We start from the raw sequence: 18,777 nt of genomic DNA, 5'->3' as shown, positions 1-18,777 counted from the left end.
GTGTTTTATGACGGTTCACCCTGCTGACTTGTATCACCACTAAATATTAATATCTGCAATACTCTTGATCACAAAACATCAATCCACATAGTTCTCTTTCAGATGCTGATGATCCAGCTGTACATTTGCAGTATTTCTTATTACATTCTCTGGGGCAGGGGAAATTTTCAAATTCAATATGCTTATTATTGCAAGGCCACGAACAAGGCAGCTGCAGTGCAGGAAAGGGCAAGTTCCTTGCATCAACATTAACACAGGACCTACACCCTGATACATTGCTTGTTCACATTGTGCAGAACTGGCTGTTTGTGCAGAACTGGATGTTTGGTCAGTTTGTATGGTCAGACTGATAACTGAGGGAAAATCCAAATTTTTATTTGCCAGTATAAATATCTTTTAGAACGGATAAAAAGTTAACAGAAAACTGGAAACCAAGTAAAATATGAAATGCTAGAAATACTCAGCAAACAGCATCTATAAAGGGAAGAGACACATTAACATTCAGAGGTTAACCCTCCACCAGAACTGCCTAAGTGTTATACTCCAGACATGAATCTACTCTTTCTATTTAGATACTAACAGACCAACAGTACATTGTGTATTTTTCTTAAATGCAATCCACCATGCAAAAACGAGACAAAATACCACAAGAAGAGAAACAATGTTGAAATTTGAAAGAACATTGGCCAATTTGACTGCCTATTAAAACAACACAAGCTTTGGTTTCCTATTAAAACAACACAAGCTTGCTTTGAGAAAAGCAAATCAGTTAAAGGACAATCAGAAATGGTCAGTCTCCTCCAAAACCATCAACAGCAACAGATACCGAAACTAGGGGGCAGCATGCCCAGCACGAGATAGAGATACATGACACACAGTACAACCCTCATATTTATCATCCACATCCAGCTTTCTCACAAATAGAGTAAAACAAGCTTGCTTGTTGAACTTTGTGGGAAAAAAGAAAAATAAATGATTGTATTTAAGCAACATCTAGCAAGTCACGATCTGAATCTGAACCTTCCCATTAAGACTTTAAATTTTCTTATGTAATTATACTAAAACAAAATAAGTCAATAAAAATGTCAAAATTTCTGCCTCCATGTGTTCAGTTTTCAGGCCTCTCATTTCTTCCATGTCATAAAACCTCAATCTTCAAGTTTGTTAGGAGGTGGAATGGAATCTGCCATCCCTAATCCAGTTCTAACTGACATTCATTTTCTATTAGCAAGTCTCAGGGCCTCAAGCTGCCATGTCCCATCTTAACCTCTACAGCAATCAAATATAGTGCCCCATTTACAGGTTGGCTGTAAACAACAAATTCAGTAGAGGCCAGTGGCTCAACCTTGGACCTTCTTGATCCATATGCTTCAACTACACACCAAGCACTCGAATTTCTGACTCAGCGATTGGCAAGATATTTACATTGTGTTAATAACACCCATTTTCCTCGTACTTATTTTTTGTGCTACATCAGTCCCTCCACATACAGAAATGCTCATTTCCTCACCTAAGGAGCTTAACTAATAGTAACTAGCACAAAGCTCAAAATAGAAAACAAATATAGCTCATTGTAAAGATGGCATACGCCAAGTTCATTTTCTTCTATTTCTGCCATGAAATTAATATTAATCTTATTTCATTATTAGAATATTTGCAGAAATGTTGGAAGAACAGAAAAGGGAGAATGTCAACAATTTACATACCTAAGAGTTCATCTGCAATCTTTGCTTCGGACTTTTCCAAGGACTCTAAAACTAGCATAGATAAATCAGCAGCACTGTTTAGCTGTACCAAGAAAACAAGAGCAAATTAATATCTTGGGAGAAAACTTTCATCTTCAGAAAGTGAACACCAATGGACAATAAAACAGACTCCTGGCATCTGTTGGAATGTTCGCTGATAATTGAAGTGTTCCGCACCATTTGAAACTCCTCAGACACTGAAGCAAGTCAGTTCCTGCATGCAGCAAAACATGGGCAACATTCAGGCTTTGGTTGATAAGTGGCAAGATACCTCTGCTCTACACAAATGCCAGGCAATGACCTGCTAAAGAAAAAAAGAATCAAACCATCTCCCCTTGACACTCAACATCCTGGAGGGCTACCATTGACCAGAAACTGAACTGGATCATCCATATAAATACTGTGGCTACAAGAGCAGGTTAGAGGCTGGGAATTCTGCAGTGAGTAACCAACTTCCTAACTATCCAAAGCCTGTTCACCATCTACAAGACAAAAATTAGGAGTGTGATGGAATACTCTCCACTTGCCTGGATGACCACAGCTCCAACAACACTCAAGAAGTTCAACATCATCCAAGACAAGCAGCCCGCTTTATCGGCACCCCATCCACCACCTTATACATTCACCACCAGCACACAGAGGCAACAGTGTGTGTCATTTACAAAATGCACTGCAGCAAATCATCAACGCTCACTCCACAGCACGTTCCAAACCTGTGACCTCTATCACCTACAAGGACAAAGGCAGCAGATGCACAGGAACACTACCAACTGTAAGTTCCCCACCAAGTCACTCCTGACTTGAAAAAATTGCCATTTCTTCACCGTCGCTGGGTCAAAATCCTGGAACTCTCTCCCTAACACCAGCAGTTCAAGGCAGCACTCCTCATCAACTTCTCAAGGACAATTGGAGATGGGCAATAAATGCTGGTCTTGCTGGCAATGCCCATATTCCAAGAACAAATAAAATAAACACGCAAGCTATGGTGGTACAACATTCTGGGTGCCTTGCCAAAAAACCTATTCAGTAAACTGAATACTTTTGGACATTGACAAGTTTTAAATGAAGCAGAATGACAAAATGAGGTGGAAATTTATATAGCATTACATTAACCCCTGAATTATTAATAATTTTTAACCAAAATAACAGATGATAGTTAGCATAAAATTTATGAGTAATTGTTTTAGGATTGCAAATTTTATAATTTCTGTAAACGGATGTTACCTGACTGTAACTGAAGAACAGCAACGCCCCAGAATACATAAGTTCTCGAGCCTCAGCATGTTTACTTTGTGACATATACCTGGAAAAAGGGCAAGCATTATTTTTGAAAGTAGAAATTAATATGCTACTTACATTCTAGAAGTAATGACTTCAGAGACAGATGTTCTCCCAGGTCACCTCCAGCAACATTTACATTTTCACCAATTAAAGAGTTCTTGCAAGTATTTAACAATGTAAAGCAGGTATTATATTACAATCTTTATTCTCAGAATCAGAATGCACGATAGTTTTTTTGAATCACTAGAAATATATGAATTGGGAAAATTAGCATTTTGAAGATCAAGATACAACCAGAGATCAATGTTTATTATTTGGCACAATTAAGCAAAGGTAGCGCGTGGAAACTTTATAAAACAGGGAAAAAACGGCGCTGAGGACCCGGGTTCAGTCGTGGCCCCGGGTCACTGTCTGTCTGGAGTTTGCACATTCTCCCCATTGCTGCATTTGTTTCGCCCCCACAACCCAACGATGTGCAGGTTGGGTGGATTGGTCACACTAAATTGGGAAAAAAAAATTTGTTTTTAAAAAAACTATCACAGGTTTACATGATGAAATGCAAATGAAGATCTTAAAGAAATATAATCTGCATGATAAGGCATTTTAAACCAAGAGTCCTCCTAAAGCTACATACAAATAAAATGAGATAGGAAACATGGGGCCGATGTTTAGACATGTAGTATATTAGAAGCAAATGTCTTTAAAACTTCATAATTTGTTAACAGTATCTTGGAAAAGATCATATTGTACCAGGGAAATTTTCAATATTCTTGTCACTGGGGATCCTTTTCCAAGCAGGGACATATATTTAATGGCTGCTGAAATGTAACTTTTATTTAAATTTGATACACAGTACTGCCGATGAAACAATGCATTTCTGAACTTTAAGGTTTTCTGGCAAAGTAACAGTAAAGCTCTTTTCTAAAGAGCACTATTACTTGGATCACGTATCTATTTATTAAAATAGAGGTGCCATGTTTGAAAGTCTCCATGGGTGAAAGTCTCCACTCAGTATTGGGAAATGGAATACTTTTCTTCCATTTGTGGACATTAGGAACTGGATTCTCTGCTGGCGGGATTCTCCGTTGCACCGGCAGCGCACCTAGGCCTGGGGATTTCCCGACGGCGTGGGGCTGCCCACAGTGGAAAACCCCATTGGCTGCCTGGCGGGACGGAGAATCCTGTTGCCGGCGGGGGTGCGCCGCACCAGAAAATTAGTGCGGCGGAACAGATAAGCCCGCCTTAGGTGTCTATAAATAAAGCCCACTTCACACTAGCCCAAATCACCACACTCATTCTTGCCCAATTCATCACACTCATTCTAAGATACATTATTCTAAATTTAATAGCTTTGACACAAAAATATGAATGCTTTCCTTGATAATCACTGTTAATTGACAGTACATTCAGCATCAAATGGTACTGAAATATAATGCCCTATTACATTCTGGGTTCAGAGTCACTGGGAACTTTATCGAAACTATTGAAATATAACACTGCCGATGTTTCAGCTGGTTTAGAACTGTGGGTATGGGAGCAATGTAGACCAGGAAAGGGTGATCCCCGTTCAGTGCTGAGTAGGATAGTTTCAACCAAGACAATTTTAGGCCTTTTATAATTTTGTAACACACAAGAGCAAATTTCTGAAATTTCATTTGAAATTCTGATTTCCCAAGTGAAGATGGACAGATATTACTTCTTATCCAAAATGATTAGCAGTTACATATTACGTAGAACACAAATTAAAATATTAAACCCTTAGGTTTAGAATAGGGAAATGCCTAGAATAGGGAAAAGAAAGGTCATTCTGTGTGTTGGAAATGCAGAGTGGAGGTCAGGACTAAGAACATTGCAAAGCTGTAATGGGAGCTCTAACCTGTATAATTATTTGTTTAATGCTAACACTGGATGCTAAAAGTGGAACTGCTTCGTTATCCCAACATCTATTAAAGCACAAAATAATACTGGTGTTTGCCATCTGTAATAGAAACAAAAAAATGCTGGAAACACTTAAAAAGCCAGGCAGTGCATCTGCAAATTGAGGCAAGAAAAGGAACCCCCATCAGTACATTGATGGCAGGGGGGCCAGCACCTTCCATAGAATGGAATCCATGGAGTCCCTACAGTGCAGAAAGAGGCCAATTGGCCCATCGAGTTTGCACCGGCCCTCTGAAAGAACACCCTACCTAGGCCCACTCCTCCACCCTATCCCCCGTAACTCCACCTAACCTACACACCCTCGGATGCTAAGGGGCAATTTAGCACAGCCAATCCACCTAACCCGCACAGTTTTGGAATGTGGGAGGAAACCGGGGCACCTGGAGGAAACCCAGGCAGACATAGGGAGAAAGTGTAAACTCCTCTCAGTCACCCAAGGCCGGAATTGAACCTGGGTACCTACAGCAGTGCTAACCACTGTGCCACATTGCCGCCGCATCTCTGCTGATGATTTGCCTTTTTCTTTCACCAGGTCTCATGTCCACCTTTTACTTTGTTAATTTCTTCCTTCACACTCCCTTTCATCTCACACAATTATCTGATCTGTAAGTTAGCTATCACCTGTTCTCCATGAATTACTTCATAGCTTATCTTTTTCTTTCCTTGTGTAACAAGGATTTTTCTCCTCCGTTCATAGAAGCTGCTCATTTGCATTATTTCCTGGTTCACAAGAAAGCAATGCCTCAAAATTAAATCTGCTTTTCTCCACAAAAGCTTTATGTTATTGACATCTTTCACATTGAGAACCACTAAAAGATTTTGGTAGAGCTGCAGGGAGATGATTGTAATGGGAAAAAACAAGTGAGAGGGGAATCATTTTTATGTAAGATATATAATCATGAACAAATCATGTCTGCCAGAGAGAGCGAAAGAGAGAGTTGCCGCCCAAATAAGGAATAATCTTTGGTGTTTAGCTGGAGTTGACAGCAATCCAAGAGCGTGTTAAAGCCTTGAACATATTTCCTACTCTCAATCATATTTTGTTGTTATACCATATTTATATTTTCAAATCTGTTCTAAAAGACCTAAGCCACTAAAGAGTTATAATTGGAGTCGAAAAAGTCAAATAATAGGACACTTAGAAATTACTTCTCATTAATCCAATGCAGATTCAACGATGACTAAAACATATCTGTTCAAAATAGGAGATTTAAATATCTGGAAAGTATTGAAATTAAGGAAATAAATGATTGTATAAAAGGGGACTAAAATGAAATACTGACATTTCCTTGCATTTGTACGATTTGAACCACTGACAGTTTTCTACATTGATCTAAGACTATACAATTAGAAAGTAATTGTTGGTCTTTTTGTAAGCCAATTTTAATATCCTGTTAGTAAAATGATTTTTCTGTTAGCTGGCATCACTAACACGCCTGATGTTGTTACATAATTTTGGAGACGTTTTTCATTCCTGTTGTCAAATGCAAAGCCAGTTAAGCATGGCACGGGAGTACGCAGCAATGGAGAAACTCACAGCACAGTTGGGTAAGTACAAACATTATTCACAATGGAGATTTTTTTAAAGTTTAAAACAGTGACAAAATAATAAACCAGTGGCCAAAGCAACCTAGCTTCTTCACATTGAACTCCAAAAGTGGAAAGGGGGAAAATCTGAGACAAATAAAAATGCTGCCTCTCCTGGCCAAGCAAAATGTGGGAGGACGGGTCGAGCCTGCACTGTGGTGATATCTAAACATCACCGGAGTTACTGAATTGAGCCACTAAGTCACTTGAGAATGATTTAGAACATATCCCGAATCCTTCATTGCTCTCCACAAAATATCCATCGTGACCCTGCAGTTTTGACACCCAACAAAATCCCCAGCTCTCCTTACAGGCAGACGGCCCAGACTATGTTTAAAAAGACTGCACTGGACCAGATCTGGTAGAGCAAACCCAGCAGAGGTGGCGGCACAGTGGTATACAGTCAAGAGGGAGTTGCCCTGTAGTCCTCAACATCGACTCTTGACCCCATGAAGTCTCATGGCACGAGATCAAACATGGGAAAGGAAATCTCCTGCAGACTACCATGCATCATCCCCACTTGGAGGAAGCACTGACAGTAGCAAGGGCACAGAATGTGCTACTCTGGGTGGGGGATTTCAATGTCCATCACCAAATGGTTCAGTAGTACCACCACAGACAGAGCTGGCCAAGTCTTAGAGGTCATGTCTGCTAGTATCATGACAGTATCGGTAGGAGTGACAGTATCAGAAGGAGTGCACGGTCCTTGTGGTGACAAAGACCAGTTTTGATATTAAGGATGCCCTTAACCATGTTGTGTGGCATTACCACCTAACTAAAGGGGATAGACTTCAAAGAGGTCTAACAACGCCAGGCTGGGCATCCATGAGGTGCTGTGGGCCATCAGCAGCAGCAGAATTGTACTCAACCACAATCTGTAACCTCATGGACGGGTATATCCCCCACTCTACCATTACCACCAAACCAGTTATCAACCCTAGTTCAATAATGAGTGCAGGAGGGCATGCCAGGAGCAACACCAGGCATATCAAAAATTGGAGGTGTCAACCTGGTAAAGCTTCACACAGGACTACTTGTGTGCCAAACAGTACAAGCAGAAAGTCATAGATAGAGCTAAGCAATCCCACAACCAACGGATCAGATCTAAGCACTGTAGTTCTGCCACATCCAGCCGTGAATGGTGGCGGACAATTAAACAGCTCACTGGAGAAAGAGGCCCCACGAATATCCCCATCCGCAATGCTAGGGGAGCCCAGCACATCATTGCAAAAGACAAAACTGAAACATTCACAACACTCTTCAGCCAGAAGTGCCGAGTGGATGATCCATCTCGGCCATCTCCGGAGTTCCCCAGAATTACCGATGTCAGGCTTCAGCCAATTAGATTCATTCCATGTGATATCGAGGAATGGTTGAATGAACTGCAAAGTCATCATAGAATCCCTACAGTGCGGAGGAGGCCATTCAGCCCATCGAGTCTGCACCTATACTCTGAAAGAGCACCCCACACAGGCCCAAGTCCCCGCCCTAGCCCCATAATCTCACCTAGGGGCAATATAGCATAGCCAATCCACCTAACCTGCACATCTTTGGATTGTGAGCACTCGGAGGAAACCCACGCAGACACGGGAAAAATGTGCAAACTCTACACAGACAGTTACCAGAGGTCGGATTCGAACCCGGAACTCTGGCGCTGTGAGGCAGCAGTGCTAAACACTATGCCACCGAGTCACCCCCAGGTCTATGGGCCCTCACAATATTCCAGCAATTGTATTGGAGATTTGTTCTCCAGATCTTGTTGCACACCGCTATCCAAGCTGTTCCAGTACAGCTACAGGACTGGCATTTACTCGCTAATGTGAAAAATTGCCCAGGAATGCCCTACACACAAGAAACAGGACAAATCCAACCCAGCCAATTTCCATCCCATCGGTCTATCTTGGTCATGAGTAAAGTGATGGAAGGGACCATCAACAGCACAACCAGACACCACTTACTCAGCAATAGCCTACTCATTGACACTCAGTTTGGATGCCGCCAGGGTCACTCAGCTGCTGACCTCATTATATTGTCTACAGAGGACAGGACCGTGCGTATGAATAGAAGTAGTTTTTAGCAAGTGTAAGTGTAAATGAGTCATACAGCAAGCCTAACTCATCATCTTAATTCGGCTGTTAATGTAATTCTTAACACACTGGGGATTGTTCAGCAAATGCTGCCTAATTGTGAAATCACATCTAACATTAGATATTAAGTTCAGAGTTTTGTAAACATAAACAAAAGAGCTAACTCCAGAGGTGAGGTGAGTGACTGCCCTTAACATCATGGCAGCATTTGACTGGGCGTGGCATCAATGAGCCCTGGCAAAACTGGAGTCAATGGGAATCAGGGCGAAATCCCTCTGCTGGTTGGAGTCATACCTGTAACAAAGGTTGTGGTGGCTGGAGATCAATCATCTCAGCTTCAGGACATCACGACAGGAGTTCTTCAGGGTAGCGTCCTAGGCCCAACCACCTTTAGTTGCTTCATCAATGACCTTCCTTCCATCATAAGGTCAGAAGTGGGGATGTTCGCTGATGGCTGGACAATGTTCAGCACCATTCACGGCTCTTCAGATAATGAAGTAATCTACAGGCTTGGGCTGCTAAGTGGCAAGTAACATTCGTAGCACACAAGTGCCAGACAATCATTATCTCCAACAGGAGAGGATCTAACCATTGTCCCCTGGCATTCAATGGCATCACCATCACTGAATCTCCCACTATCATCCTGGAGGTTACCAATAACAAGAATCAGAACTGGACTAGCCATATAAATACTATGGTGACATGAGCAGGTCATAGGCTAGAAATCCTGCGGCAAGTAACTCATCTCCTGACTTCCTAAAGCCTGTCCCACCATCTACATGGCACAAGTCAGGAGTGCAATGGATACTCCCCACTTACCTGGATGAGTGCAGCTCCAACAACACTCAAGAAGCTAGACACCATCCAGGACAAAGCAGCCCGCTTGATTGCTCCTCCTTCCACAAACATTCAATCCCTCCAACATCAATGAACAGTGGCAGCAGTGTGTAACCATCTACAAGATGCACGGCAGGAATTCACCAAGTTCCTCGGGCAACATTTTCCTTACCCACGACCGCGACCATCTAGAACGTCAAGGGCAGCAGATACTTGGGAACACCACCACCTGGACATTTCCCCTCCAAGTCAACTCATCATCCCGACTTGGAAATGTATTGTCTCCGTCGCAGGGTCAAAATCCTGGAATTCCCTCCCTACCAGCATGGTGGGTGTCCATGTCCAACACCTAGGGACTGCAGTGGTTCAAGAAAGCAACTCACCCACTACCTTCTCAAGAGCAATTATAGAATACAATAAATTCTGTTTGGGCCAGTGACCCCACATCCCGTAAATAAATTCAAAAATGATATAACCATTAAATCTTTTAAGCCACACATATGTGACAATACATACACAAATCATCTGGGCAGGTAGCCTGCTAAAACTGTAATCTACTAAATTTACTTTGCATTTCACTGAGCACAACAGCAAGCAGACAACATGATATTTTGTATTAGTCATGTACAATTATGAATTACAACTCAAGAAAATGTTTTTCCCTTAATTTTACAATTTCCACGGTTCCTAATGATTCTTCACACTGAAGTTAAAAAATATTACACATCTGAAAATATCTTTCACACTCCTTGCCACATGCTGTATGCTTGAAAAACTGAGTATCCTCCTGTGCACATACGTCACAACAGATCTTAAAGTCTCATCACCATGGTAACCAGCGCCATCAGTATTACACAGAATATTGTACTTTTAAATTCCATTACTGTTCACATTAAAACAGCAGAACCCTCCCCCCCCCACCCTTTTAAAATAATAGTTTATGAATCACTAGGCTGATTTTATTATCAACACTAAATTCATTCATAGAGCCAAGATTTCACACTTGGCAAATAAATCTAATGAATTTGCAGAGTTCACATGTTTCTGTGATCCTGTCTGTGGGTACATCCATTTTGGTTTTATACTGCACCAAACCAAAGGATACTGCAGAAATATTAATACATAGTGTGGTGTAATGAATTAAATTTGCAGATTCAGTGACATTCAATATTTAAAACTGCAAATTCACAAAGTGAATTATGAAGAAATTTGAATATTATCGACTATTGTTTGCTGGATTACAACTGATTTGATCTGCAACTTTTGGCTCTTCACATAAATTACAATTGTCATATAGTGGTATTTATTTTAATAACTGATTGTTGCGGAGTGTGGAATCTTACTTCCTGAAGGAGGCAGTAAAGGCATTTTACATGAAAAGAACATTGAATTATTTCGCGATGCATAGCAGCCACTCATGATCCCAAGATTTAGTCAGCATGCTACTGAAGTTCAGCCGAACAGCTTCACACAGGAAATAATTAGCCAAATACTGCGGAAATTGCTTAGACAAAGTTTATAGTTTAAATAATGGAAAATGAAGTGTTTATATAAGGGCATAGCGCAACACTTGATATCTGGCCAATTACTTGCATTTTTAGCTGTCAAATGCAGCCATTTAATGCAAGGTTCATAATTTTACATTTTAAGACAATTTAAAAAAAACGTTTTACAAAAACACATGCATAAAGTTAAACATAATTACAGAATACAAAATTTAATTAACTATGATGTAAGAATTTATAATTTGAATAAGATTGTCTTCACTAAATAACATGCACTGTAATTCTCTCTATAAACTTCATAACTATAAATACCTATTTCACATAGATAAAAAGAACTCTACATGCACAGAAGGAAAATCGTATGGTTCAGATCAAATGGGTTGCAGTCCATTAAAGGAAACCATGATCAAATTAATGTCCAGGAATGCAGGATTGGAAAGAGCCTAACAATATATATTGAATAATTTGTTGGGCAACACCTGGACTGATACAAATTCATCCCAGGGCACAAACTGTAATCAGCGATTGGTTACACATGAAGGCGCTACTTCCAAAAGCTTAAACTCAATATTTTTCCCTCCCCTCCCCAATATTATTAAACATTAGGCACTTATACTTAAGTGCAGTGCTACACTGCTCCTTGACCTTTGCTGTTTTTCAATAAATTACAATCACAAGAATAGTGGATGGTGATTCCAGTATTCCATTTTTAACTTCCTTCCTGGAAAACGGTGAACCTCCACAGAGCATGCCAAACAGTCCCAACATTTGTTGGGTTTAAAGGTCAGGAATTGAATTTGGTTCCATTATTGATCAAACCGTGAACCGATCAGAAAGATTCTGCTCAATCTACCGGAAATATGTAGAAAGGTGTGCCACCAGGAGCCTCTGAGATGGACCTCAGACTTCACAGTCACAGAGTGGGAGCTGTAAATAACTGACAATGCAGTAGGTATGTGTTGGTGCATTTTGCTGCTATTTGGAAAATAGCAGAATCTTTTCATACTGCACTTAAAACTGGGCCCATTCAGCTGACCTTTGAAATGGAGCTTAAAGGCTCAGCTCTGTATCCTATACAATGTCTTCCTCCAAAAAAGGTTGAGGGACAGGGGCGTTTAAGATTATGAAAGGAATTGATAGGATAGATGTAGAGAATATGTTTCCATTTGTGAACACAGACCAAAATTAAGGACTATAAGTAGAAGATAAATCCAATGGGAAATTCAAGAGAAATCTATTTACCCAAAGAGCAATAAGTCGAGCTCACTACCAAATGGAGTAGGTAAGGCGAATAGTATAGATTTAAGGGGAAAAACATAAGAACTAGGAGCAGGAGAAGTCCATCTGGCCCCTCAAGCCTGCTCCGCCATTCAATAAGATCATGGCTCCTTTCATTTTGTTTCCTACATTTCCGCAAAGAGCGAGAAGGGAGCCAGGAGTTTACAGAGAGTGCAGCTGACTGGGAGCAGAGTCGGAGGGCGGAGGTCCAGTTGGTCCACAGGGCAGTTATATTCTGTAAGGTAAGAGGAGATGGAGGCTAGGCCAGTTGCATGCTCCTCCTGTAGGATGTGGGTGGTGAGGGATACCACCGGTATCCCCGCTGACTTCCCTGCAGGAAGTGCACCCAACTCCAGCTCCTCAGAGACCGTGTTAGGGAACTGGAGCTGGATGAACTTCGGATCATCCGGGAGGTAGAGGGGGTGATAGAGAAGAGTTACAGGGAGGTAACCACACCCAAGGTACAGGACAAGAATAGCTGGGTTACTGTCAGGGGAAAAAAAAAAACAGGCAGACAGTGCAGGGATCCCTCGTGGCCATTCCCCTTCAAAACAAGTATACCGTTTTGGATGCTGTTGGGGGGGATGACCTACCGGGGGAAGGCCCTAGCGGCCAGGTCTCTGGCACTGAGTCTGGCTCTGGGGCTCAGAAGGGAAGGGGGGAGAATAGAAAAGCAATAGTAGTAGGAGATTCAATGGTTAGGGGAATAGATAGGAGATTCTGTGGTCGCGAGCGAGACTCCCGGAAGGTATGTTGCCTCCCGGGTGCCAGGGCCAGGGATGTTTCGGATCGTGTCTTCAGGATCCTTAAGGGGGAGGGGGAGCAGCCAGAAGTCATGGTGCACATTGGTACCACTCATCTTAAATGTAATCTATGAACTTTGACACATTACACTTGGTTCCCAACTCCAGATCATCTATGTAAATTGTGAACAAAAAGAGAAAGTTGATGGGGTTAGATGATGTAGGGGTGGGAGGGGACTCGTCATATACTGGTTATAGCTCAGAATGAGGCCATTCAGTCCATGCTGGCGCACTCCTCATCCAGTCCCAAATCCCCACCTTTTCCCTGTATTTTAAAAAATATATATTTTTATTAAGGGACAATTTAGCGTGGACAATTAACCTACCCTGTACATCTTTGGGTTGTGGGGGCGAGACCCACGCAGACATGGGGAGAATGCGCAAACTCCACACAGTGACCTGGGGATGAACCTGGGTCTTGCCAGTGTGAGGCAGCAGTGCAAACCGCTGCACCACCTTGCCGCAACCACTTTTTCCCTGTAGCCATGCAAATTCTCCTATTTAGATAATTACCCAATTCCATTTTGAAAGCCATGATAGAATCTGCCTCCACTGTACTCTCAGGCAGTGTATTCCAGACCCTAATCCTCGATGGGTAAATATCCTCATGTTGCCCCTGGTTCTTTTGCCATTCATCAGAAATTGATGTCCGCTACAATGGAAACGGTTTCTCCTTATCTATTCTGTCCAAACCCTTGATCTTGAATCTATCAAATCACCTCTCACGTTTCTCTTCTCCAAGGTAAACATAAGAATCATACAGTGCAGAAAAGGCACTGACAATAACTACCCCTAATTTTACTAATCCCACTTACCAGCACTTATCCCATATCCTTGAATGTGATGGTGTTTCAAGTGCTCATCCAAGTGCTTTTCAAAGGTTGTCAGGTTTCCAGCCTTCACTACCTTCCCAGGCAGTGCATTCCAGATTCTCTGAGTGAACTTTTTTTTCTCAAACCCCTCGGAATCTCCTGCCTCAGAAACTATCCCCTCTCTAAAACTATGCCCCCTTGTGATTGGCCTCTCAACCAAGGGGAACATCTACTTTCTATTTACCCTCTCCAAACCCCTTATAATCTTATATACCACAATCATATCTCCCCTCATACCTCCCTGCTCTAAAGAAAACAATCCAAGTCGATCCAGTCTCTCTTTATAGCTCAAATGCTCCATCGCAGATGAATTTCTTCTGTACCCCCTCCAGTGCACTCACCTCCTGAGGCGAGGTGACCTGAACTGCACACGGTACTCCAGCTGTGGCCCAACCAACATTCTGCAACATAACCTCCTTGCTCTCATATTCTAAGCCACAACTGTTAAAGGAAAGTGTCCCATATGCCTTCTCAACTACCCTTTTCATCTGCTTTCCACCTTCAGGGATCTGCGAACAAATACCCCAAGATCCATCTGTTCCTCTGAGCTTCCTAGTGTCCTGTCATTCATTACATACTCCCTTGTCGTTTCTTCTTCCAAAGTGTATCACCGTTCACTCATCAAGGTTAAATACCATTTGCCACTGCTCTGCCCATTTGACCAACCCATCTATATCTTCCTGTAACCAACTACCATCTTCTTCACTGTTAACCACCCTACCAATCTTGGTGTTGTCTGCAAACCTACTTATCATTCCCCCCCCGCACGTTCCCATCTATATCATTTGTGTTTAAAACAAACAATGAGGGACCCAACAATAATCGCTGTGGTATGCTGTTGGACACCGGCCTCCGGTTACTCAGTCTTCTAACATCTCAACATGTTTCCTTGAATTCCATGTGCTTCAACCTTCTCAAACAGTCTTCCATGTATCGACCTTGTCAAAGGCTTTGCTAAAATCGATATAAACTACATCAACTGCACTTCCTTCATCCAAACGCTCGGTCACTTTATCAAAAAATTCTAGCAAATTTGTTAGGTATGACCTCGCTCTGACAAAGCCATACTGACTATCACTAATCAATCTATGCCTTTCCAAGTGGAAATTAATTCTCTCCTTCAGATTTTTCCCAATAATTTCCTTACCATTGACATGAGACTCACTGGTCTGGTTTATCTCTACTACCCTTCTTGAAAGGTGGAACAGCATTAGCTGTTCTCCAGTCTTCTGGCAGTTCCATCCCCTGCCAGGACAATCTGAGGTTTCTCTGCTTCTTCCTTGAACAGAGGCCCAACCAGCCCCCATTCATCATCACCCTCCTCAGCCTGGCTGAACCTGTTCTCACATCAAACAACATCTCCTTTAACTCCACACACTCCCAACAAATAAAGCATGCTGCACTGGGGACCCGTAGGGGTCCTCACTATGCCTGTCTTCTTGTGGGAATTCAACAATTATTTCACTTATTCCAAAGATCAATAGAAGCTTGAGGAATAGCAGTTCATCTTTTGATTAGATACCTTTCAGACTCAACAATTAAACTCAAAACCTCTGCCCTGATTTTTTTTTCAATAGTAGCACTTGGCCGACGTAGTAACAGAAAATGTTGGAAATATTCAACAGGTCAGGCAGGAGTGGAGAAAGGTTTGTGATCTTTCATCAGAACATCCAAAACAAAGTTCTAATGAAAGTCCTCAACATGAAACATTTCTCCCTCCACTGCTGCTGCCTGACCCACTGAGTATCTGCAGCATTTTTGGTTTCATTTTGTGATTCCATTATCTACAATCGGGCTTTTGTACAGAAGTCAGTGATGGTGTTGCATTTTCCCTGGACCGATCATTTGTCTCTTTACTTGTCCCATTAACCTCTCCTTTTACATTTACACCATCGCTCCATTGTCATTTAATCACCCTTGCATTCGATCCCATCACACCATGTCCCTTTTGCTCCCTCTGTACTTGCCTAACTTTTTGCAGTCCTGATTGGTCGTCAACATTGAAACGTTTACTTTCTTTCTCCACACATATGCCTGATCTTGAGTGTGGGCAGCATTTTCTTTTTTTACTTCAGATATCCAGCATCTGAAGTGTTTTGCAATTCCAGAGCTGTTGATGATGAGGATTCTGTAATTACCAACTGCACCTCCTCTGGACAAGCCTTTTGTTCCTTTATACATCCCACTTTCTTTTGCCTTGCACCATTTTGTCATTGAATCTCTCCTCCTTTCCGAGCCATCACCCTTTGTTCCCTTTCCCTGCTTCCCCAACTCTCTCCAAAGTATCTGCAGCATTTTTCTGCCTTTATGTACAATGCCCGCGGCTGCGCCCTGGCTCGAAATGCTCAAGCCTCCTCCGCGTCAACTCAGCATGCTGTCAGTCGCCTTGCTGGCAAGACGGTTGGCCAATCGCATGCCGCGCGTCACAATGGACGATCCCCACCCTCGACCAATCAGCGCGTCGCTGCGGAGTGGACGGGCCCCGCGGCGGCTGCTCAGCAGGTTCGGTTGTGGCTGCGCTCGCGCGCGGGGACCGTGGGGGAGAAGGATTTGGAAAGGCGTCGGCGGGGCGAGGCCTGGTCTGCCGGAGCCGCACGCCCCGTTTCAACCTGCTCCTCCTCCTTCTTCTTCTCCATCCGTCCATCCCCCTCCCCGAACCGTTCGGTCCAGCCTCCCCCGCCGGCTCCTCACCGGAAGAAAAGCGTCCTGTACATCTGATGCGCCTCATAGTAATCGCCCTTCTCCACGCTGGCCCGGAGCTTGCTCTCCACCCGCTGGACTCCGCCCCGGTTCCTGCAGCACTTGGGCAGCTCGCCGTCCGCCATTGCTGCTCGCAGCCAAAGGTCAAAGGGGACAGCAGCTTATGCGCGCCGCGCGCTGACGTCATCGCCGCAGCGCCCATCCCCCGCGCGCCGCCAAGTTCAAAAAGCTTGCGGATAACCGTCCGCAGGCCCAACCAGCCTGCCGCTGCAACCCTGGCATCCAGACAGTAACATGCTGGAAACAACCTCAGAGACAGGCAGGGTTAACATTGCAGGTCGGTGACCTTTCATCAGAACGGGGGAAAGTTATATAATAGATTTTAAATACGGGCGGGGGCGGGGGCGGGGGGCGGGGGCCGGGGGGGGGGGGGGGGGAGTCGGCCGTTCAGCCCATCGAGCCAACTCTGCTTCTCCACATCACGTGGAGCTGCCGACGTTGGACTGCCGACACAGTAAGAAGTCTTACAACACCAGGTTTGTTTTGAATTACTAGCTTTCGGAGCGCTGCTCCTTCCTCGGGTGAATCACCTGAGGAAAGAGCAGTGCTCCGAAAGCGAGTAATCACCTGAGGAAGGTGCAGTGCTCCGAAAGCGAGTAATCACCTGAGGAAGGAGCAGTGCTCTGAAAACTAGTAATCAACTGAGGAAGGAGCAGTGCTCCGAAAGCGACTAATCACCTGAGGAAGGAGCAGTGCTCTGAAAACTAGTAATCAACTGAGGAAGGAGCAGTGCTCCGAAAGCGACTAATCACCTGAGGAAGGAGCAGTGCTCCGAAAGCGAGTAATCACCTGAGGAAGGAGCAGTGCTCTGAAAACTAGTAATCAACTGAGGAAGGAGCAGTGCTCTGAAAACTAGTAATCAACTGAGGAAGGAGCAGTGCTCCGAAAGCGAGTAATCCCCTGAGGAAGGAGCAGTGCTCCGAAAGCGAGTAATCACCTGAGGAAGGGACAGTGCTCCGAAAGCGAGTAATCACCTGAGGAAGGAGCAGTGCTCCGAAAGCTAGTAATCACCTGAGGAAGGAGCAGTGCTCCGAAAGCGAGTAATCACCTGAGGAAAGAGCAGTGCTCCGAAAGCGAGTAATCACCTGAGGAAGGAGCAGTGCTCCGAAAGCTAGTAATCACCTGAGGAAGGAGCAGTGCTCCGAAAGCGAGTAATCACCTGAGGAAGGAGCAGTGCTCCGAAAGCGAGTAATCACCTGAGGAAGGAGCAGTGCTCCGAAAGCTAGTAATCACCTGAGGAAGGAGCAGTGCTCCGAAAGCGAGTAATCACCTGAGGAAGGAGCAGTGCTCCGAAAGCGAGTAATCACCTGAGGAAGGAGCAGTGCTCTGAAAGCTAGTAATCACCTGAGGAAGGAGCAGTGCTCTGAAAACTAGTAATCAACTGAGGAAGGAGCAGTGCTCCGAAAGCGACTAATCACCTGAGGAAGGAGCAGTGCTCCGAAAGCGAGTAATCACCTGAGGAAAGAGCAGTGCTCCGAAAGCGAGTAATCACCTGAGGAAGGAGCAGTGCTCCGAAAGCTAGTAATCACCTGAGGAAGGAGCAGTGCTCCGAAAGTGAGTAATCACCTGAGGAAGGGACAGTGCTCCGAAAGCGAGTAATCACCTGAGGAAGGAGCAGTGCTCCGAAAGTGAGTAATCACCTGAGGAAGGGGCAGTGCTCCGAAAGCGAGTAATCACCTGAGGAAGGAGCAGTGCTCCGAAAGCGAGTAACCACCTGAGGAAGGAGCAGTGCTCCGAACACAAGTAATCACCTGAGGAAGGAGCAGTTCTCCGAACACGAGTCATCACCTGAGGAAGGGGCAGTGCTCTGAAAGATAGTACTCACCTGAGGAAGGAGCAGTGCTCCGAACACGAGTAATCACCTGAGGAAGGGGCAGTGCTCTGAAAGATAGTGATTTGAAATAAGCCTGTTGGACTTTAACCTGGTGTTGTTAGACTTCTTACTGTCTCCACATCATCCACTTCAATGTCCCCCTCCCCGCCAAAAAAAAAAGCCCTTTCTGCTACCGGCATTTAGAAATCTGCCAATCTCTACTTTGACTGAGCCTCCATCGACCCCTGGGGTAGACCATTCCAAAGATTCA

The 18,777-nt window shown here is 43.8% G+C and overlaps 1 protein-coding gene across 4 annotated transcripts in view; it reads right to left on the bottom strand.

The window, feature by feature from the left end:
• Nucleotides 1-16,801, bottom strand: part of get4 (guided entry of tail-anchored proteins factor 4) — a 47,114-nt gene extending 30,313 nt beyond the window's left edge. For 2 of the 4 annotated variants that reach the window (XR_011935866.1, XM_072481568.1), the window contains exons 1-3: nucleotides 16,625-16,801; nucleotides 2,970-3,048; nucleotides 1,707-1,788 (exon numbers count right to left, since the gene is read on the bottom strand). Coding sequence is in view for 3 of the 4 variants with exons in the window: in XM_072481568.1 (XP_072337669.1) it covers nucleotides 1,707-1,788; nucleotides 2,970-3,048; nucleotides 16,625-16,758 (295 nt within the window). In the remaining variant the exon portion in view is untranslated. Of the gene's footprint in view, nucleotides 1-1,706; nucleotides 1,789-2,969; nucleotides 3,049-15,900; nucleotides 16,167-16,624 lie in introns of those variants that run through there. The other 2 variants (XM_072481567.1, XM_072481569.1) reach the window with 2 other exon arrangements.
• Nucleotides 16,802-18,777: the final 1,976 nt, after the last annotated feature.

This window comes from Scyliorhinus torazame, chromosome 17 (genome assembly GCF_047496885.1).
Source record: "Scyliorhinus torazame isolate Kashiwa2021f chromosome 17, sScyTor2.1, whole genome shotgun sequence".
Classification (NCBI taxonomy): Eukaryota; Metazoa; Chordata; class Chondrichthyes; order Carcharhiniformes; family Scyliorhinidae; genus Scyliorhinus; species Scyliorhinus torazame.
This window is presented reverse-complemented; position numbering and strand designations above follow the sequence as displayed.